This window comes from Oncorhynchus mykiss, chromosome 26, assembly GCF_013265735.2.
Source record: "Oncorhynchus mykiss isolate Arlee chromosome 26, USDA_OmykA_1.1, whole genome shotgun sequence".
Taxonomy (NCBI): domain Eukaryota; kingdom Metazoa; phylum Chordata; class Actinopteri; order Salmoniformes; family Salmonidae; genus Oncorhynchus; species Oncorhynchus mykiss.
The window spans coordinates 47,791,513-47,814,854 of NC_048590.1; the positions used below are offsets into that span (position 1 = coordinate 47,791,513).

At 43.1% G+C, this 23,342-nt stretch overlaps 1 protein-coding gene across 2 annotated transcripts in view; it reads right to left on the reverse strand.

The window, feature by feature from the left end:
* The window catches only part of LOC110515416 (A disintegrin and metalloproteinase with thrombospondin motifs 7), a 177,938-nt gene that overhangs the window by 142,106 nt on the left and 12,490 nt on the right, over window positions 1-23,342 (reverse strand). Inside the window, exons 3-7 of one of the 2 annotated variants that reach the window (XM_036964209.1) lie at window positions 22,461-22,641; window positions 21,085-21,281; window positions 15,028-15,111; window positions 12,745-12,869; window positions 11,349-11,498 (exon numbers count right to left, since the gene is read on the reverse strand). In XM_036964209.1, coding sequence (XP_036820104.1) covers window positions 11,349-11,498; window positions 12,745-12,869; window positions 15,028-15,111; window positions 21,085-21,281; window positions 22,461-22,641 — 737 coding nt within the window. Of the gene's footprint in view, window positions 1-11,348; window positions 11,499-12,744; window positions 12,870-15,027; window positions 15,112-20,790; window positions 20,934-21,084; window positions 21,282-22,460; window positions 22,642-23,342 lie in introns of those variants that run through there. The other variant, XM_036964210.1, reaches the window with a different exon arrangement.

The window sequence follows — 23,342 nt, forward strand, 5'->3', positions numbered from 1 at the left end:
ATGTTTCCAAAGCCATAGTGTCTGCCTCAACAACAACAGACCATATTTCCAAAGCCATAGTGTCTGCCTCAACAACAACAGACCATGTTTCCAAAGCCATAGTGTCTGCCTCAACAACAACAGACCATGTTTCCAAAGCCATAGTGTCTGCCTCAACAACAACAGAACACAGAGGACAAAGAACATCATTAATAGGTTCTAAAGGGGTGGAGGGACCAGAGCAATGTCCCGTGGTATCACATTCCACAGCTCCTCTTTCATTCAGGTGCGCATTGAATGCTTATCAAATACTTAACATGTTGCATTCCCTCTGCCACACATTATAACTAAGCGACACAAGGGTGGGATGGGCGGTACATAAATCCAACACCTGCCTGTTATTATTATTTCATTAGGATATGTTCTCCATGGGTGTTTGTGTACAATGTATCCTAATTGAAGGTGTCTGGGAACAATGCATTGTCATTACTGAGGGTATTTGGGGACAATGTATTTGTATAGCTGTGTTTGTCAGCAGGGTATTTATAAGGCTGGACCTAAAACATGAAAGAACCACCTATTTTTGTTCATCACATCACACAATGGAGATGAAACACCATGCGGATTACTCTACGGCTGCGTTTAGACAGGCAGCCCAGTTCGGATATTTTTTTCACTAATTGGTCTTTTGACCAATCAGATCAGCCCTGACAAAGATCTGATGTAAATAGATCTGATGTGATTGGTCAAAGACCAACTAGTGGGAAAAATATCAGAATTGGGCTGCCTGTGCGACGCCTGTGTAACACGAATCAATTTGGACAATTTCTGTTGCAGCAAGTTGCAAGCTGTGACATCTCAAGCGACCTTGCTGATACACAAAGGCAAAGCAATTCAAACAGAACATGCAATCCTTTCATACATCACAGAATTGTTCATGAATTATTTGTTTATCCAAATGTTTGGTAATTGTAACAGCATTGATATAGACAAAATTCTGGCTGTAAAATGTAGCTAGCCAAAATGTTGCCTATTTACCAAAAATGTTTAACAACAGCTAGCTAGCTAACCAAGATAGCGATGAGCTAAGCTAGCTAGTGCAGTTCTTGTTGTACAATTTCAGTTGAAACTGGACAGAGAAAAGTCTGAGTTCACTTATAAAATTACATTTATTAGGCCTCCTGAGTGGCGCAGCGGTCTAAGGCACTGCATCGTGGTGCTTGAGGCGTCATTACAGACCCAGGTTCGATCCAAGGCTGTATCACAGCTGGCCATGACCGGGAGACCCATGAGGCGGCGCACAATTGGACTAGCATCGTCCTGGTTAGGGGGTTTGGCCGGCCGGGATGTCTTTGTCCCATTGCGCTCTAGCGACTCTGTGGCGGGCTGGGCGCCTGCAAGCTGACTTCGGTTGCCAGGTGTACAGTGTTTCCTCCGACACATTGGTGTGGCTGGCTTCCGGGTTAAGCAAGCATTGTGTAAAGAAGCAGTGCAGCTTAGCAGGGTTGTGTTTCGGAGGACGCATTGGCTCTCGACCTTCGCTGCTCCCGAGTCTGTACTACCAATAGGATATCACGAAAAAGGGGTAAAAGTTAAAAAATGAATAGAAAATAAACATGACAACTGGAACGGAACGATATGACGAGTCATGTAAACTTGTTTCTGCTTACTGACTGGACATTGTATCCAGTCAGTTTCTATCTCGTGATGATTCAATGCAACTATGTTGCAGGCAGTTTGAGGGTGACAGGTGGACATTAATTGCATCCAGGTTGCTTCGTATGACATCAGTTTTAGTGTGAAGAACTCAATATCTGAGTAGGTTGGCGCATGTGGTTTACTGTACGTGTGAAGAACAATATCTTAGTGTGATGTTTTCAACAAAGAAGATCAAAAGGTGTTGGATAACTGTAATTGGTAGCAGAGAGACATGAGATATCAGACAGAAGCTTTAAAGCTTTGTTTGGGCCACCTGGGTCTGTTTTTCCTCTTTGCAATCTTCCAAAATAGAAGCCATTTTTGGTGTAGAGCACACCACCTCACTTCAACCTGGATAATTGGGTAAAATTTGGTGTGAGACGTTGGATAAATGAGATTCACTCACTCAAAAAATACAGCTAAAATGTTGTTGAATTTCCAATGTGTTATCACTATTCTATCAACCATCTAAAAGCACAACCAATTACAATGGAAAAGTTGTCACCCAAATGTCTATCCCTGCGCTTCAACCACTTAAAAGGACAGCAAAGCTCAAATGGAAATACAATGTCAGATATGTTATTTATTTATACAACAGATTGCGTTATCAAAACTAAATGCATGCTATTCAATCGATCGCTGTCCGCACCTGCCCGCCCGTCCAGCATCACTACTCTCGACGGCTCTGACTTAGAATATGTGGACAACTACAAATACCTGGGTGTCTGGTTAGACTGAAAACTCTCCTTCCAGACTCACATTAAGCATCTCCAATCCAAAATTAAATCTAGAATTGGCTTCTTATATCGCAACAAAGCATCCTTCACTCATGCTGCCAAACATACCCTTGTTAAACTGACCATCCTACCGATCCTCGACTTCGGTGATGTCATCTATAAAATAGCATCCAACACTCTACTCAACAAACTGGATGCAGTCTATCACAGTGCCATCCGTTTTGTCACCAAAGCCCCATACACTACCCACCATTGCGACTTGTACGCTCTCGTTGGCTGGCCCTCGCTTCATACTCGTCGCCAAACCCTCTGGCTACAGGTTATCTACAAATCTCTGCTAGGTAAAGCCCCGCCTTATCTCAGCTAACTGGTCACCATAGCAGCACCCACTCGTAGCACGCGCTCCAGCAGGTATATCTCACTGGTCACCCCCAAAGCCAATTCCTCCCTTGGTCGTCTTTCCTTCCAGTTCTCTGCTGCCCATGACTGGAACGAATTACAAAAATCTCTGAAGCTGGAGACTCACATCTCCATCACTAGCTTTAAGCACCAGCTGTCAGAGCAGCTTACAGATCACTGCACCTGTACATAGCCCATCTGTAAACAGCCCATCTATCTACCTCATCCCCATACTGGTATTTATTTATTTTGCTCCTTTGCACCCCATTATCTCTACCTGCACATTCATCTTCTGCCGATCTACCATTCCAGTGTTCAATTGCTATATTGTAATTACTTTGCCACCATGGCCTATTTATTTCCTTAACTTACCTCCTTTGCACTCACTGTATATAGACTTTTTGTTTTCTTTTGTTCTACTGTATTATTGACTGTATGTTTTGTTTATTCCATGTGTAACTCTGTGTTGTTGTATGTGTTGAATTGCTACGCTTTATCTTGGCCAGGTCGCAGTTGCAAATGAAAACGTGTTCTCAACTAGCCTACCTGGTTAAATAAAGGTGAAATATTTTTTTTTTTTTAAATCACTGTGCTTCATCTAATAGTAGAACCAAATGACCTGGATTACAGTTGAGATTACATTAAAAAGTATTACATTAAAAAGTGATCAATACTGTTGGAGATTCTGGTCAGATTATTACAGGAATTGTGAAGATTTCCACCTGACCTGCGATGACCTATTCATGCCATCTTGAACACACACACTTTATATGATTACATAGGTGTCACACTCTGACCATGATTTGCATTGTTTGTTTCTATGTTTTGTTTGGTCAGGGTGTGATATGAGTGGGCATTCTATGTTGCATGTCTAGTTTGTCTATTTCTATGTGTTTTGGCCTGATATGGTTCTCAATCAGTGGCAGGTGTTTGTCGTTGTCTCTCATTGGGAACCATATTTAGGCAGCCTGTTTTGTATTGTGGTTGGTGAGTTATTGTCTATGTGATGTTGCATGTTAGCACTCAGTTTCTATTGTTTCTATTGTTTCTATTGTTTCTATTGTTTCTATTGTTTCTATTGTTTCTATTGTTTCTATTGTTTCTATTGTTTCTATTGTTTCTATTGTTTCTATTGTTTCTATTGTTTCTATTGTTTCTATTGTTTCTTTGTTTGGTGTACTTCGTGTTTTTCTGTCTTATCATGCATTCACGCTGCGCTTTGGTCTCCTCAATACAACGATCGTGACAATAGGAAGACATTTCTATAGTTGCAGTAACCTCACAATGTGGCCATGGATGTGTTACTAATTTTAAGGTTGATTGTTACATTAGGTTGTAACGCAAGGCCATTTTACAAAAGTAATATTGAATTGTGTTTGGTTGACAAGGCATCAAAATATTAACATTTAAAGAAGATGAATCTGTTGCAGGGGTAGTTCCATCTGAGCCACTGGCTTAATCACATTCTTTAACTGAGTTGAAGACGTGAATCCAACATATCATTTGTGAACTTGTTGATAGGATTGTTATTGTATTTCAAAAGTGATATTGACTCGTTTGGTTGTCAACAAAACCAAATATCAACATTGGAAGGAGATGCATCTTCTGTTTGGATAGTTCCATCTGTGCCAGTGACTTAGTCTGGCTTGAACTCCAGTTTGTCTACAAATGAATAATTGATATGTTGGAGTCTCCATCTTGACTGAAAATCTCAGTTAAAGAATAGGACTAAATCAACTGATTTGAGCTTTTTGAATTTTTAAAACTTGGATAGCCAGACTAAGTCAGTTGCAAAGATGGAACTAAACAAGCGGACAATGAAACCCCTTCAAATGTTGATATTTGGTTGCGTTAACAACCAAACAACTCAATATCACTAAATATAATTCCATTTTAAACCAACCAGAGCGTGAAACCCTAGCCCTATGTATTGTCGATGTTTAGTTGAATTCTGGGTTCAATTGAAAAAAATAGCTGATGACTTTGCAAATGCTATTTTGGTCTCAATAGCATCATAAGATATGAGTGATAGTATGGTCACATTTAATTTACACTGTTAAACCTACTAAATAAATGGATTTAACAAAAGGTATCACTATTCACTTTAAATAATGACACTTTAATAATGTTTACATATCCTACATTACTCATCTCATATACTGTATTTCATACCATCTATTTCAACTTGTCTATGCCGCACGGCCATCACTCATCCATTTATATATATGTACATATTTGTATTCCATCCCTTTAGATTTGTGTGTATTAGGTAGTTGTTGTGAATTTGTTAGATTACTTGTTAGATATTACTGCATGGTCGGAACTAGAAGCACAAGCATTTCGCTACACTCACATTAACATCTGCTAACCATGTGTTTGTGACAAACAAAATTGGATTTGATTTGAGTGGGTAGAATGTGTTCGCTGGTTGAACAAAAACATGAAATATGCAGTGGGGAAGAAATAGTGTAGTTTAAATGAGATGTTCTGTGTATGTTTAGCTAGTAAGTTGATGATTTAGTGAATCCCTGGGCACATTGACAGGACATTTTTTTTTTTTGCAAAAGCAGAATTTAAATATCGTATATATGATAAGGTTATGCATTTAAATGCATTAAACATCGAAGTGCTGGTAAACAGAGGGCAGAGAATATTCCATGTGCAAATCCAATACCCACTCTGATGCACTAATCATGAATTAATTGGGTGTTTTGTACTGTAAACTAATCTATTCCTAGAAAATTGACTAAATATATGTGAGTATATTTAATTAATAATTAAAATACTGTCGCAGTAAGGACCATTTTGTGCCACTGCAAATCATTTCATGAAGAATAAACTGTAAGCAGATAATTCATTAATTGTCAAATCTCGACATCAAGCCATTCAAATATGACATTAATTGTCTTCTTGATTGATAGTCCCAGACACTCAACACACAACGCACACAGTGCCTTCAGAAAGCATTCAAACCCCTCGACTTATTCCACATTTTGTTGTGTTACAGCCTCAGTTAAAAAAAGGACTAAATATATTTTTTCTCACCCAGTCTACACACAGTACCCCATAATTACAAAGTGAAAAAATATGTTTTTAGACATTTTTGCAAATTTATTGGAAATAAAATACAGAAATAACAAATTAACATAAGTATTCACAACTCTTTGCTATGACACTCCAAATGTAGCTTCCTTTGAACATCCTTGAGATGTCACTACAACTTGATTGGAGTCCACCTGTGGCCACCAATAGTTTGGACTTGATTTAGTGCACGTCAGAGCAGAATCTATACCATGAAGTCCAAGGAACTGTCTGTAGATCTTAGAGAGAGAACTGTGATGAGACATACAGTAAGCACCAAAAGTATTGGGACAGTGACAAACGTGTTGTTGTTTAGGCTCTGTACTCCAGCACTTTGGATTTAAAATGATATAATGTCTATGAGGTCAACCCCCCCAATACATTCTAACCTCTCAACATTTCTATTACAACCTGGGAGGTTGGCATTTTTGGGAGGGTATGATATTTGTGCTAACCTTCCAGGTTTTAATTGAAATGTTGAGAGGTTAGAATGTCGTGGGGGTTTGACCTCATAGTCCTCGTATAATTTTAAATCCAACGTGCTGGAGTAGAGAGTCAAAACAACACGTGTCACCGTTCCAATAGTTTTGGAGCTCACGGTATATCTGAGGAAGGGTATCAAATATTTTCTAGATTGTTGAAGTTTCCAAGAGCACAATGGTCTCCATCATTGTGTAATTGAAAAAAAAATTATGGAACTACCCAGACTCTGCATAGAGCTGGCCATCCAACCAAACTGAGCAACCGGGCAAGAAGAACCTTGGTCAGGGAGGTGACCAAAAACCCAATAACCCAATAACCACTGACAGAACTACAGAGTTCATTGGCTGAGATGGGAGAGCCTGTCAGAAGGACACTAGTCTCTACAGCAATTGATCAATCTGGGCTTTATGGTAGAGTGGACAGATGGAAGCCACTCCTGAGGAAAAGGCACATGACAGCATGTCTGGAGTTTCCTAAAAGGCACTTGAAAGATTCAGATAAGGCAAAAGATTATGTGGTCTGATGGGACAAAAATGTAACTATTTGGCCTGAATACAAAGGGATATATCTGGATAAAACCAGGCACAGCTCATCACCCTTCTAACACCATCCCTTCCGTGAATCATGGCGGTGGTAGCATCATGCTATGGGGATGCTTTTCAGCAGCAGGGACTGAGAGACTGGTCATGATAGAGGGAACAATGATTGAGCCAAATACAGGAACATCCTTGGTAAGATGCTACTTCAGAGTGCAAACAACCTTAGACTGGTGCAAATATTTACATTCCAACAGGACAATGACCCCAAGCATACAGCCAAAGCAACGCTAGAATAGTTTCAGAACAAGAATGGGAAAGTCCTTTAGTGGCTCAGCCAAAGCCCAGACTTGAATCCCATTGAAAATCTGTGGAAAAACTTGAAGACGGCTGTTCACCGCCGCTCCTCATCTAACTTAAGAGTTTGAAAAAATCCCCAAATCCAGTTGTGCAAAGCTGATCCAGACATACCCAAGACGACTCAAAGCTGATCCAGACATACCCGAGACGACTCAAAGCTGACCCAGACATACCCGAGACGACTCAAAGCTGACCCAGACACATACCCGAGATGACTCAAAGCTGACCCAGACACATACCCGAGACGACTCAAAGCTGACCCAGACACATACCCAAGACGACTCAAAGCTGACCCAGACACATACCCAAGACGACTCAAAGCTGACCCAGACACATACCCAAGACGACTCAAAGCTGACCCAGACACATACCCAAGACGACTCAAAGCTGATCCAGACATACCCGAGACGACTCAAAGCTGACCCAGACACATACCCAAGACGACTCAAAGCTGACCCAGACACATACCCAAGACGACTCAAAGCTGACCCAGACACATACCCGAGACGACTCAAAGCTGACCCAGACACATACCCGAGACGACTCAAAGCTGACCCAGACACATACCCGAGACGACTCAAAGCTGACCCAGACACATACCCAAGACGACTCAAAGCTGACCCAGACACATACCCAAGACGACTCAAAGCTGACCCAGACACATACCCAAGACGACTCAAAGCTGACCCAGACACATACCCAAGACGACTCAAAGCTGACCCAGACACATACCCAAGACGACTCAAAGCTGACCCAGACACATACCCAAGACGACTCAAAGCTGATCCAGACACATACCCAAGACGACTCAAAGCTGATCCAGACACATACCCAAGACGACTCAAAGCTGTAATCGCTGCCAAAAGTGCTTCTACAAAGTATTGACTAAGGGATGTGAATACTTAAGCAAACTAGATATTTATGTAATAACAAATGTATAAAAACATGTTTTCGCATTGTCAATATGGGGCATTGTGTGTAGATGGGTGAGGATTTATATATTTTTTTATCCGTTTAAAAATGTGGAATACTTTGTGAAGGCACTGTAACACTTAACATTCAACCAATAATCACAGAAGAGATGGCAAATCAAACACATCCAACCAAGTGACACATCCAACCATGTGACACATCCAACCATGTGACATACCATGTGACAAGACCATGTGACAAGACCATGGAGAATAAGAGCACCTCCTCCCAGCTGCCCACTGCACTGAAGCTAGGAAACACTGTCACCACCGATAAATCCGCAATAATTGAGAAATTCAATAAGCCTTTTTCTATGGCTGGCCATGCTTTCCACCTGGCTAACCCAACAGCCCTGCACCCCTCACTGCAACTTGCCCAAGCCTCCCCATTTCTCCTTCACCCAAATCCAGATAGCTGATGTTCTGAAAGAGCTGCAAAATCTGGACCCCTACAAATCAGCAGGGCTAGACAATCTGGACCCTCTCTTCCTAAAATGATCCTCCGAAATTGTTGCAACCCCTTTTACTAGCCTGTTCAACCTCTCTTTTGTATTGTCTGAGATCCCCAAAGATTGGAAAGCTGCCGCTGTCATCCCCCTCTTCAAAGGGGGAGACACTCTAGACCCAAACTGCTACAGACCTACAGTGCCTTGCGAAAGTATTCGGCCCCCTTGAACTTTGCGACCTTTTGCCACATTTCAGGCTTCAAACATAAAGATATAAAACTGTATTTTTTTGTGAAGAATCAACAACAAGTGGGACACAATCATGAAGTGAAACGACATTTATTGGATATTTCAAACTTTTTTAACAAATCAAAAACTGAAAAATTGGGCGTGCAAAATTATTCAGCCCCCTTAAGTTAATACTTTGTAGCGCCACCTTTTGCTGCGATTACAGCTGTAAGTCGCTTTGGGTATGTCTCTATCAGTTTTGCACATCGAGAGACTGAAATTTTTTCCCATTCCTCCTTGCCAAACAGCTCGAGCTCAGTGAGGTTGGATGGAGAGCATTTGTGAACAGCAGTTTTCAGTTCTTTCCACAGATTCTCGATTGGATTCAGGTCTGGACTTTGACTTAGCCATTCTAACACCTGGATATGTTTATTTTTGAACCATTCCATTGTAGATTTTGCTTTATGTTTTGGATCATTGTCTTGTTGGAAGACAAATCTCCGTCCCAGTCTCAGGTCTTTTGCAGACTCCATCAGGTTTTCTTCCAGAACGGTCCTGTATTTGGCTCCATCCATCTTCCCATCAATTTTAACCATCTTCCCTGTCCCTGCTGAAGAAAAGCAGGCCCAAACCATGATGCTGCCACCACCATGTTTGACAGTGGGGATGGTGTGTTCAGCTGTGTTGCTTTTACGCCAAACATAACGTTTTGCATTGTTGCCAAAAAGTTCCATTTTGGTTTCATCTGACCAGAGCACCTTCTTCCACATGTTTGGTGTGTCTCCCAGGTGGCTTGTGGCAAACTTTAAACAACACTTTTTATGGATATCTTTAAGAAATGGCTTTCTTCTTGCCACTCTTCCATAAAGGCCAGATTTGTGCAATATACGACTGATTGTTGTCCTATGGACAGAGTCTCCCACATCAGCTGTAGATCTCTGCAGTTCATCCAGAGTGATCATGGGCCTCTTGGCTGCATCTCTGATCAGTCTTCTCCTTGTATGAGCTGAAAGTTTAGAGGGATGGCCAGGTCTTGGTAGATTTGCAGTGGTCTGATACTCCTTCCATTTCAATATTATCGCTTGCACAGTGCTCCTTGGGATGTTTAAAGCTTGGGAAATCTTTTTGTATCCAAATCCGGCTTTAAACTTCTTCACAACAGTATCTCGGACCTGCCTGGTGTGTTCCTTGTTCTTCATGATGCTCTCTGCGCTTTTAACGGACCTCTGAGACTATCACAGTGCAGGTGCATTTATACGGAGACTTGATTACACACAGATGGATTGTATTTATCATCATTAGTCATTTAGGTCAACATTGGATCATTCAGAGATCCTCACTGAACTTCTGGAGAGAGTTTGCTGCACTGAAAGTAAAGGGGCTGAATAATTTTGCACGCCCAATTTTTCAGTTTTTGATTTGTTAAAAAAGTTTGAAATATCCAATAAATGTCGTTCCACTTCATGATTGTGTCCCACTTGTTGTTGATTCTTCACAAAAAAATACAGTTTTATATCTTTATGTTTGAAGCCTGAAATGTGGCAAAAGGTCGCAAAGTTCAAGGGGGCCGAATACTTTCGCAAGGCACTGTATATCTATCCTACTCTGCCTTTCTAAGGTCTTCGAAAGCCAAGTTAACAAACAGATCACCGACCATTTCGAATCCCACCGTACCTTCTCCGCTATGCAATCTGGTTTCCAAGCTGGTCATGGGTGCACCTCTGCCACGTTCAAGGTCCTAAACGATATCATAACCGCCATCGATAAGAGACAATACTGTGCAGCTGTATTCATCGACCTGGCCAAGGATTTAGACTCTTGTCAATCACCACATTCTTATCGGCAGACTCTTGGTTTCTCAAATGACTGCCTCGCCTGGTTCACCAACTACTTCTCAGACTACTTCAGTGTGTCAAATCGGAGGGCCTGTTGTCCGGACCTCTGGCAGTCTCTAGGGGGGTGCCACAGGGTTCAATCCTCGGGCCAACTATTTTCTCTGTATACATCAATGATGCCGCTCTTGCTGCTGGTGATTCTCTGATCCACCTCCACGCAGATGACACCATTCTGTATACTTCTGGCCCTTCTTTGGACACTGTGTTAACTACCCTCCAGACGAGAATCAATGCCATACAACTCTCCTTCCGTGGCCTCCAACTACTCTTAAATGCAAGCAAAACTAAATGCATGCTCTTCAACCGATCGCTGCCCGCACCTACCCACCTGTCCAGCATCACTACTCTGGACAGTTCTGACTTAGCATATGTGGACAACTACAAATACCTAGGTGTTTGGTTAGACTGTAAACTCTCCTTCCAGGCTCACAATAAGCATCTCCAATCCAAAATTAAATCTAGAATCAGCTTCCTATTTTACAACAAAGCATCCTTCACTCATGCTGCCAAACATACCCACATGCGATGCACTTACTTGTGCCCGAGCTCGTGGGTGACGGTGAAGGCCAGCGGCAGGCCCGTGTCCTCACTGATGCTGCAGCTGCGGTGGGGCTGACACATTCCTGCCACATGAGACAGGCCCAGGGTCTCACAGGGCTTATTGATGGCCGTACAGATGTCCTTTCTGAGGAGAGGAGGGAGAGAAGACGAGAGGATGAGGGAAGGAGAGGGAAAAGGAGGAAAGAGGGAAAGAAGGAGAGAACAGAGGGAGATAAGGACTGAGACATTGTAATAAGGAGCACAACAATGACCTTTAACATCATCACTTCCTATTCTTGACATGTGTTTAATGTGCTGAATCTATCAAGACCATGACCGGTGGGATGAGTCTCTGTGGAAAAGCTACTTAAATTAAAACAATTGCAGAAAAGTACAACTCAGGAGCTCCAACTACCTTCTGAAACAGGTCCAGGGAATGTCACCAAATCTCTGGAAATATCCTTGTTGTGGCGCTGCTCAAATTAAAGTTCTGGTGGAGCCTCTAATTGCACTCGTTTGTCAAACAAAAGGGTCGTAGTTTAATGAGTGGCTTTGAGTGGAAAGCGGTCTCATCAAAGAGATGGAGCGAGGGAGGAAAAAAAGGTCTATTCAATTAAGAAGGGAAAATACAATTCGTTTCTGGTGGTAAACTACAACGAATAACAGTCAGGCCATCAATGGGAGGGGAAGGTAGGCAAAGGATCTCAAGGCTGTTTTGTTCCAGTATGGTGTTCTACACGTAATGTCTCACATTCATTCCATTCATCGTTTTAAAAGGACTGTCCTCCATGACTGAATGGTGAGGAGGAATACATTTTGGGCGTTTCGAGATAAATAAAATAGAACAAATGCTTACGGGGAGGATCACTTCCTTCAGCTTCGAGGACGGCACCGAAAGGTACTACTATTCACAAAGCACAAGTAAAGAGAGGAAAGTATACTGAACAAAAAATATAAACGCAACATGTAAAGTGTTGGCCCCGTGTTTCATGAGCTGAAATAAAATATCTCAGAAATGTTCCATGCACACAAAAAGCTTATTTATCTAAAATGATTTCTGCACAAATTTGTTTACATCCTTGTCAATGAGAATTTCTCATTTGCCAAGATAATCTATCCACCTGACAGGTGTGGCGTATCAAGAAGATGATTAAACAGCATGGCCATTGCACAGGTGCACCTTGTGCTGGGGACAATAAAACCCCAATAAACTATGCAGTTTTGTCACACAACAAAATGCCACAGATGTCAATTGACTGATTTTCTTATATGAACTGTAACTCAGTAAAATCTTTGAAATAGTTGCATATTGCCTTTTATATTTTTGTTCAGTATACATCCTCTCTTCAATAGACCGCAAATGGAATTCAGCCTTGGTGGGAGTGGATTACCTGGTGAGAAGGACGGCCACGTCATGATGGACCGCGTGCTCTTCTCCCTTCACGTTAAGCCGTTTCTGCCACTTACAGAAGCTGCTCAGGCTGTTGTCAGCATGGTGGGTGATCTTCAGGTCTTCCTGCCAACCACAGGGATGTCATCGTTACGTAAGACAATGAAACATCAGATACCTTCATGAACAGGGGTGAGGTTTCCCAAAGCTGTGTAGCTTATGGCATCTGATCTCATAATGACATCATTTCCTGTTTGTAAACTGGTTCTCTGGTTGTGAGACCTTTATCTGGTCGTTGTAGAGCAGTAGTCAAGTAAACACAGGTTACACACCTTTTGTGGGAAAAAGCATTGAAAGAATAGGAAGCATTACAACCAGAGAGTTTTCCCACCAGTTTTGATTACCCCTACATCACTGCTTTAGAGGCATTTAAAAGATGTTGCTGTGTCTACTAGACAGCCATTCTAGAAAGTAATACAATTGGCCATATTATCATAGCTTTGAACTATTAGCTCTTGATGAAGAGTTAGATTCACCTTCAGTAGTCAAAACTACATTCAAGGTTCAAATGTGCACTTTCAAGCATGATTATGACAACCCATTAAGAACCATATTATGGCCAACCACAGACTTTACTCTGCGGGGATGTAAACATCGACAGTCTAGGAGTCTACCCGTAGGAAAAGGGAGCCTAAACGATATGGTTGTGTGTCAACGTATAGACACTACAGTGTCAGTGGAATATGTGAAAAAAGGAAGAACCTGTTTTTTCTTTTAATAAGTTCAAATATTTTTTTTTTTTGCAGAAGTCAGTGCAAACGAACGTGTTTCGGCGACAGGCTTAGTCAGCTTTAGACAAAGGCTTTGCCGAAATGCCTCCGTTTGCTCTGACCTCTGACCTCTGACCTGCTAAATAAATACATAAAAAATGAAAAGAAAACAGGTTCTTCCTTTTTTCAAATGTTTGCCTTTTGAAATCGGCACCCAAATACTTTTTTCGACTACAAACTTTTGAGTTGATCAGGCCAATTCCTCTTTCAAAATATAGGCATGAAACAGAGACCTCTAGAACAGTTCCAGACGATTTGGTTAGGGAATGGTTAGGAAACTTACCCTACATGCCCTTTCTCAGACTACATCATTCCCATTAGCCAGTAGCCACGACTTCAGAGAGATTTGTTTCAGCACTAGCTACACATTACACTTCCTAACACATTGTGGGAAGGGTGTAGGGGCCTATACTTCCTACACTGGGAGCCAGTGGTGTTCTGATGTAAAATGCTGTTTGAAGGATGTATCTGAAGAACTGGCTGTGATGATGACAAGGCTGAAGGATGTAACTGAGACCTTGGCTATGATGATGACGACAAGGCTGGAGGGGAAAGAGGATAGAGACAGTAGTCAGATGGGGCTAGCGCTATCCATCTCTCACTCTCTCGCTCTCGCTTTCCTTCTCTCGCTAATGAGCTTCTCTGTTATCACCCCTCCACCAACAAAGTAAATCTCTAGAATGTTGCAGTGCAATAGACAATCCTTTCCCCCAAGACTAGGATATTATGGCACAACATTACAAAGATGGACAGTGAAATAGACACTGCTTCACAGTTGAATAAACAGAAAGGCAGGTAGCAATGTACTGGCTCTCGCTCTCTCTTGTCTCTATCTCTCCCCCGTCTCAATTTCTCTCATACGGAGTCGGTCATCGCCTGCAGTCAGAACTTCCTCAGATCATTACACAAACTAATAATATTATTTTATTGTTTACGGAAAATGACATTGGAACTAGTTTAGACCAATTACCAAGAGCATAACTGCTTAGTTTCAAGCGACAATGCATGATCATACACTAGTTTTAACAAGAGTGGAATCTCGACGCCATGAAAATAAACGTAACTTCGCGACATCTTTACAATGTGCGTCACATATTCCATTTCCTCGTATGACACTGGGACTCAAGCCACTTGAATCTGTTATTGCAGCCTACTGGTGTTAGGATTTGTGATCAATTCATAATTAGCTATTTTTGTGTTACCTTGTTTGTTGTTGTTTTATATGGCTAAAATCGAATTAAAATATCTTGCTGTGGTCAGTCTGACAGTTTTGTTTTAGGATAAGATTAATGGTCATTGTCATTAAGATCTGGCAGTCATTTTATGCCACAAATGAACCCTTTGTAAGTCTTTCAACACTGATTCACTAAATCTGTCTTTAAAACGGAGCTCCAATGACAGTGGTTTGCTAATGGTGTTTTGTAACGTGCAGGCCTGAGCTGTGGTTCCCTTACCTCTTCCTTCTCCAGCAGGATCAGACGAACCACTACAATGTTGATAGGGTTTCCAATGCTGGCATCATGAAACAACCCCGACACCTGAAACAGAATGGACATGATTTAGACTCAGTGGGTTGGGCCAAAAACCTGTCCTTCTTAACAAATAGGCAATCCAGGACCATTATGTTGTATTGTCTTTCATTGAGACCACGTGTGGTATACAGTTCATATGAGGTATATCACAATAATTATAAATAAAGGACTCTCTTGTCTACTGAGGAATGTTTCCTACTACACTGGCAAGGCAAAGCAGACAGTGATGATTAGTTATACATGAGTCTGTCTGGAAAATCCCTTCAGAAACACAAAAGAATGATTGATAACTTTGGTCAACTTTCTGTTCCCTGCCTCCTGGGTGGCGCAGTGGTTAAGGGCGCTGTACTGCAGCGCTAGCTGTGCCACCAGAGACTCTGGGTTCGCGCCGAGGCTCTGTCGTAACCGACCAGGAGGTCTGTGGGGCGACGCACAATTGGCCCAGCGTCGTCCGGGTTAGGGAGGGTTTGGCCGGTAGGGATAGCCTTGTCTCATCGCAAACCAGCGACTCCTGTGGATGCATGACTTTCAACCTTGGTCTCTCCCGAGCCCGTACGGGTGTTGTAGCGATGAGACAAGATAGTAGCTACTAACAATTGGATACCACGAAATTGGGGAGAAAAAAGGGGGTAATTTTTTTAAAGATTTAAAAATAAAAAATAAAAATAAACTTTCTGTTCCCTGCTCCAAAGCAACAATGTGATGCAGAAAACAACATCCACGGGTCTCACTTCTGCAGATTACAGTATTAACATGCTCCATCTTTCCAGTTGAGGTTTAGGAGACAGATGGCCAGGTTATCTGAACTACACAATTACCTGGTTCAGGAGGGTATAATACTTATTTTCCTTTAGGTATTTGGAAAAGCTCTTTACACACACACACACACTCCTTCCCTCCCTCTCCTCATTCCTTTCATCCATCCCTTGCTCCCTCTTATCTCCCAAGCTGTTGTAGTGAATTAAGGGTTCCTTTGATTCTCTGGTAACAACCACTGCAGGAGCAGCAGCAGCTTTCACCCGGGCTGATTAGCAACATCTTGGAGGCAGCCGCCCACACACACACACCTCAGTTTTCAGGTCACATTGTAATACACACACACACGCTGGCTTTATGTTTCTAGTCCTACATTAAGTAGGGGCTCAGGAGGCTCACTGAACGGGTGCTAGGGTGCCTGGTTAAATAGAAAGTGAGAGCTCATTTTCACTAAGAACTGTTCCCCTTCTCCAGGAGGAGGGAGGCAGACGGCATCAGACTAATAATGTGTTTGAGCCAAGTGCTGGGTAATGCATTTAGACTGGTTTAATCAGCTCCAACTCTTCCAGGGTTACTTATACGTTAAGAACTGGTTTAAATCAGCCCCAACTCTTTCAGGGTTACTTATAATTTAAGACTGGTTTAAAATCAGCCCTAACTTCTTTCAGGGTTACTTAGTCCTCGTTGTGTTTAGAAGTCAAGGACCCAATGCTGACACCTTTCCTGTTCTGACTTGGAGTGTGATAAAATAGCGGACCTATCTGACGGAAAGAAGCAGACGTTCAAAATAGACGCGTTAAGGACGGCTTGTCTTAAAGTAATCCATCTAATGAATTGTGTGGATAATTTTGAAGCTGTTGGTCGACAACCACTTGTAGCTGTCAAAGCTAGACCTATCCAATAAGGTGGTGTGAAGTCTCACACTGCAGCATAGGAACTGATGAACCTTGAACAAGCGTAAACACATTGTAAAGATATAAACATAAAGCAGGGCTAGCCAACCCTATTCCTGGAGAGCTACCCTCCAGTAGGTTTTCACTCCAACCCTGTTCCTGGAGAGCTACCCTCCTGTAGGTTTTCACTCCAACCCTGTTCCTGGAGAGTTACCCTCCTGTAGGTTTTCACTCCAACCCTGTTCCTGGAGAGTTACCCTCCAGTAGGTTTTTCACTCCAACCCTGTTCCTGGAGAGCTACCCTCCTGTAGGTTTTCACTCCAACCCTGTTCCTGGAGAGCTACCCTCCAGTAGGTTTTCACTCCAACCCTGTTCCTGGAGAGCTACCCTCCTGTAGGTTTTCACTCCAACCCTGTTCCTGGAGAGCTACCCTCCTGTAGGTTTTCACTCCAACCCTGTTCCTGGAGAGTTACCCTCCAGTAGGTTTTCACTTCAACCGCAGCTGTAACTAACCGGATTCAGCTAATCAACCAGGTAATTATTAGAATCAGGTGCAGTAGATTAGGGTTGGAGTGAAAAGCTACAGGACAGTAGGCTCCATCATGCTGGAAAAGGCATTGTTCATCACCAAACTGTTCCTGGATGTTTGGGAGAAGTTGCTCCCGGAGGATGTGTTGGTACCATTCTTTATTCATGGCTGTGTTCTTAGGAAAAATTGTAAGTGAGCTCACTCCCTTGGCTGAGAAGCAACCCCACACATGAATGGTCCCATGATGCTTTACTGTTGGCATGACACAGGACTGATGGTAGTGCTCACCTCTTCTTCTCCGGACAAGCTTTTTTCCAGATGCCCCAAACAATCGGAAAGGGGATTCATCAGAGAAGATGACTTTACCCCAGTCCTCAGCAGTCCAATCCCTGTACCTTTTGCAGAATATCAGTCTGTCCCTGATGTTTTTCCTGGAGAGAAGTAGCTTCTTTGCTGCCCTTCTTGACACCAGGCCATCCTCCAAAAGTCTTCCCCTCACTGTGCGTGCAGATGCACTCACACCTGCCTGCTGTCATTCTTGAGCAAGCTCTGTACTGGTGGTGCCCCGATCCCACAGTTGAATCAACTTTAGGAGACGGTCCTTGTGCTAGTTGGATTTTCTTGGGCGCCCTGAAGCCTTCTTCACAACATTTGAACCGCTCTCCTTGAAGTTCTTGATGATCCGATAAATGGTTGATTTAGGTGCAATCTTACTGGCAGCAATATCTTTGCCTGTGAAGCCCTTTTTGTGCAAAGCAATGATGACGGCACGTGTTTCCTTGCAGGCAACCATTGGCTGACAGAGGAAGAACAATGATTCCAAGCACCACCCTCCTTTTGAAGCTTCCAGTCTGTTATTCGAACTCAATCAGCATGACAAAGTGATATCCAGCCATGTCCTCGTCAACACTCACACCTGTGTTAACGAGAGAATCACTGACATGATGTCAGCTGGTCTTTTTGTGGCAGGGCTGAAATGCAGTGGAAATGTTTTTGGGGGATTCAGTTCATTTGCATGGCAAAGAGGGACTTTGCAATTAATTGCAATTTATCTAATCACTTTTCATAACATTCTGGAGTATATGCAAATTGCCATCATACAAACTGAGGCAGCAGACTTTGTTAAAAATTAATATTTGTGTCATTATCAAAAGTTTTGGCCACGACTGTATACTAAACAAAAACGATTGATTTCAAAGTTTAACAAACCATAGAACTCGAAGCACAAGGATTGGCAATGTGTTTTTGTCAAATGTTCAGTGGAAATTGTTAAAAGCAGCATAAGAGTTGTTTTTTTTACTTTGAAAATCAAATACTTTTTGTTTGATATATATTTTAAAAGTGAAAAATCGGAGTCTCAGTGTAATTCCGTTACCGTGGAAGTGCGCTTCACTCACTGTATGATCACTACAGTCTCCCTTGACACAATAACAGGAGGCTGTGGAGTTGAAAGCAGAGGTTTGCTGGGCTGAAAACAAGACACCTGAGAGGATGTGGAGGATAATGTGTGTTTCCTCTTCTTCTTATTGTCCACTTGATCCGGTGAAGCCAGGGGAGCTCTCTGTTATTGACATCCCCTTTCCTGATACACCGTCCTGTGCTAGCCCTCCTTGACAGCTGCAGCCGGACCCAACAGTTACTGTGTTTTGGAAAAAAGTTTCCTAATGCGCTCCATGGCAATAGAGCGAGGACGAGGTCAGATGACTTGGTCTGGCCTCCGTCCAGGAAGTGCTAAAAACACAAGGGTCAGTGCACAGGAAGTTGTAGTCATTTGGAAAATGAAAAAAATATATATAAAAAAGAGGGATGAGGGCTACAGGACATGGGGAAGGAGTGATAAAAGAGAGGGATGAGGGCTACAGGACATGGGGAAGGAGTGATAAAAGAGATGGATGAGGGCTACAGGACATGGGGAAGGAGTGATGAGAGGGATGAGGGCTACAGGACATGGGGAAGGAGCGATAAGAGAGGGATGAGGGCTACAGGACATGGGGAAGGAGTGATAAAAGAGATGGATGAGGGCTACAGGACATGGGGAAGGAGTGATGAGAGGGATGAGGGCTACAGGACATGGGGAAGGAGCGATAAGAGAGGGATGAGGGCTACAGGACATGGGGAAGGAGTGATAAAAGAGATGGATGAGGGCTACAGGACATGGGGAAGGAGTGATAAAAGAGATGGATGAGGGCTACAGGACATGGGGAAGGAGCGATAAAAGAGAGGGATGAGGGCTACAGGACATGGGGAAGGAGCAATAAAAGAGATGGATGAGGGCTACAGGACATGGTGAAGGAGTGAAAAAAGAGATGGATGAGGGCTACAGGACATGGGGAAGGAGTGATACAAGAGATGGATGAGGGCTACAGGACATGGGGAAGGAGTGATAAAAGAGATGGATGAGGCCTACAGGACATGGGGAAGGAGCGATAAGAGAGGGATGAGGGCTACAGGACATGGGGAAGGAGTGATAAAAGAGATGGATGAGGGCTACAGGACATGGGGAAGGAGTGATAAAAGAGATGGATGAGGGCTACAGGACATGGGGAAGGAGCGATAAAAGAGAGGGATGAGGGCTACAGGACATGGGGAAGGAGCGATAAAAGAGATGGATGAGGGCTACAGGACATGGGGAAGGAGCAATAAAAGAGATGGATGAGGGCTACAGGACATGGTGAAGGAGTGAAAAAAGAGATGGATGAGGGCTACAGGACATGGGGAAGGAGTGATACAAGAGATGGATGAGGGCTACAGGACATGGGGAAGGAGTGATAAAAGAGATGGATGAGGCCTACAGGACATGGGGAAGGAGCGATAAGAGAGGGATGAGGGCTACAGGACATGGGGAAGGAGTGATAAAAGAGATGGATGAGGGCTACAGGACATGGGGAAGGAGTGATAAAAGAGATGGATGAGGGCTACAGGACATGGGGAAGGAACGATATGAGAGGGATGAGGGCTACAGGACATGGGGAAGGAGTGATAAAAGAGATGGATGAGTGCTACAGGACATGGGGAAGGAATGATAAGAGAGGGATGAGGGCTACAGGACATGGGGAAGGAGCGATAAATCAAAACATGTCACAATACTAACAGAACAGAGATGAGGGTGAAACACATGGAAGCATAGGTATTGACCCAGCCAAGATGGGATGTTTTGGATGATGTTGTTGACATGGATGTTACATAACATCGCCTACATACAGTGACAACAGAATTACTGTCAAGGCTGCAGCCTACCTAAGCAAAGAAGCTAATGTGTAAATCAAGTTATTTGAAACTTAGTTCCCTAGAACTATAAGCAAGTTACTGGGATGGATTTAGAGTAGGGTCAAGAAGTTTGCACTGGAAATAAAAGAAAGGGCATTTCAGCCGACCAAAGGCTACTTCCAGCTGACACCCAGCACACTAGCCCATATTTGGTAATAGTGGGAATCAAACCCACAACTTTGGTGTTGCTGACACCCTACCAAACGAAAACCCAGTGAGACAGAGAGGGCTAGCAGACACGATGTTCATGACAGCCAGTACAGACGGCTAGCAGACACTTACGATGTTCATGACAGTCAGTACAGACGGCTAGCAGACACATACGATGTTCACGACAGTCAGTACAGACGGCTAGCAGACACTTACGATGTTCACGACAGCCAGTACAGACGGCTAGCAGACAATTACGATGTTCATGACAGTCAGTACAGACGGCTAGCAGACACTAACGATGTTCATGACAGCCAGTACAGACGGCTAGCAGACACTTACAATGTTCATGACAGTCAGTACAGACGGCTAGCAGACACTTACGATGTTCATGACAGCCAGTACGTAGCTCTCCACGCCCTTGGTGCCGTGGTACTCCACCATCTTGGAATCGGCCACCACCAGCGTTTCCACCCACTTCTCCCTGCTGATGGAACGCTGGCGTATCCTCCTCTTCCTCCGCTGGCGTCTCTCCCAGCGCTCCCGTTGCCTCTCCACACGCTCCAACGCCGCAGCGGGATCTGAGTGCGGAGCCATGACAAATATTGTGGTTGTAGAGTTGTAGCTTTAGTATTGTGTTTAAAAATAGCATGGAATAAGTCAGACATGTTTTGTGTTATCCTTGATTGGTTTGAACTTCGACCATATATTAGTAAGGGATGTTTATGTAAAACGTGTTATGTGTTTGATCAGGTCAGTTACTCCAACTATAGACAATAGTGAATTTATCCAAAACTGTACATCATATGAATGAAGAGTCAGCTAAGTGGCAACAGCGTTAGAACCCTATACAGTACACACTGATGCATTGTGCTGAACATAACATGTACTCTATAAAGAAACATACAACAGAGACAATTCAGTCTTTTCTAAATGTCTTGAGGGAATTCAAGTGAGCGTTACGCACGCTTAACCCTGTGAGAGAGGAAGTGGGGATTTGATGCATGCTTGAGACAGAAGTTTACAGTCTGGTGGAAGAGGTTTTATTTCCCCCCTAAAATGCCTGGTAAGCCAGATGATCTTTCCTGGTTCTCTCTAGCATCCCCAGCCATCTGCAGGATATTCCAACAATTCTCTTGACCTATTCCCTGTGGGTGAAGTCAACCAAGACTCCAGTGAAGTGCACGTTCAAGTGAGTTCCAAAGAGTTATTTTCAAAATAGTTCAAGTCCCGGGGCCTGCAATGAATTCCTAATGGCATATTTACATATCTCTCTTGCATAATACTGCCTCTCGGATATTTCATCCGGCAATGTGTTTCAGGGCTTAATTAAGGCTCCTGGTATTTCAAACAGGCCCCATTGCCAGCCCAACTGTTCCTAGGCCGTCTTCCTCCACCTCTAGAGAGTGGAATTCAGTGTGTGTGTGTACAGTGTATGTGTATGTGTTTGTGTGATAGATCCAGGTTGGGATAGGGATCGCTCAGTGCATCGGCCCTGTTTGAATACTTAGAAAATGCATCCTCCCTTCCCTAAAGCATGACTGATCTGGCACCATCTGGATGGGTCTGGTTGGATCTGACATGTAAAATCAGTTGTTGTCAGAAGTGGGATCTTTGTTTTGTCCAATCCGACCTGGTGAGATTGGTGATTAGTTCAAGGAAGGGAAGGAAAGGTGCATCTTTAAAGTATTGGAACAGTCACATCCTCTAAGGCCTCTATAATGGAGTGTGTGATGCCAGGTCAAGACGGGAGGCTTCACCTTTGACCCCACAGGTACCGTTGGTGGTATGGTCTCCAGAGATGGGCTGTACCAACTGGCTTTGGGTGGGGGAGGTGTGGCGCTTGTAGATAATGTGGACTTGTGGTGCCGTCAACTCATCACTAGACCGCTCCAATGGCCGGATAAAGAACTCCTCCTGGGACAGCTTGAACAGCCCAGTCTACAGAGGGAGGTAGGTCAGTGTTGCTTTTGTTATGAGAAAAACATAGTGATCATATTGTACAGGGAGAAAGGGCATCAGAATTGCATTATGATTATTTGATTTATTTAAATGGTCCTAAGCAAGGACATTCTATGGGGTGAAAGTGAGGTCAAAATGTATTATACAGTATATGAGAAATATAGTGATCCTATTGTACAGGGAGAAAGTTGGCCAGAAATGCTTTATTCATACAAACAAATACAGTCGTAAGCAAGCACATTGTTTGGGTAGAAAGAGGGGAATAAAACAGTAAAACACATTCTACTGGGAGAACAACTGCTTTGATATGGGAAGAATAGAGTTAGCACATTCTACTGGGAGAACAACTGCTTTGATATGGGAAGAATAGAGTTAGCACATTCTACTGGGAGAACAACTGCTTTGATATGGGAAGAATAGAGTTAGCACATTCTACTGGGAGAACAACTGGTTTGATATGGGAAGAATAGAGTTAGCACATTCTACTGGGAGAACAACTGCTTTGATATGGGAAGAATAGAGTTAGCACATTCTACTGGGAGAACAACTGCTTTGATATGGGAAGAATAGAGTTAGCACATTCTACTGGGAGAACAGCTGCTTTGATATGGGAAGAATAGAGTTAGCACATTCTACTGGGAGAACAACTGCTTTGATATGGGAAGAATAGAGTTAGCACA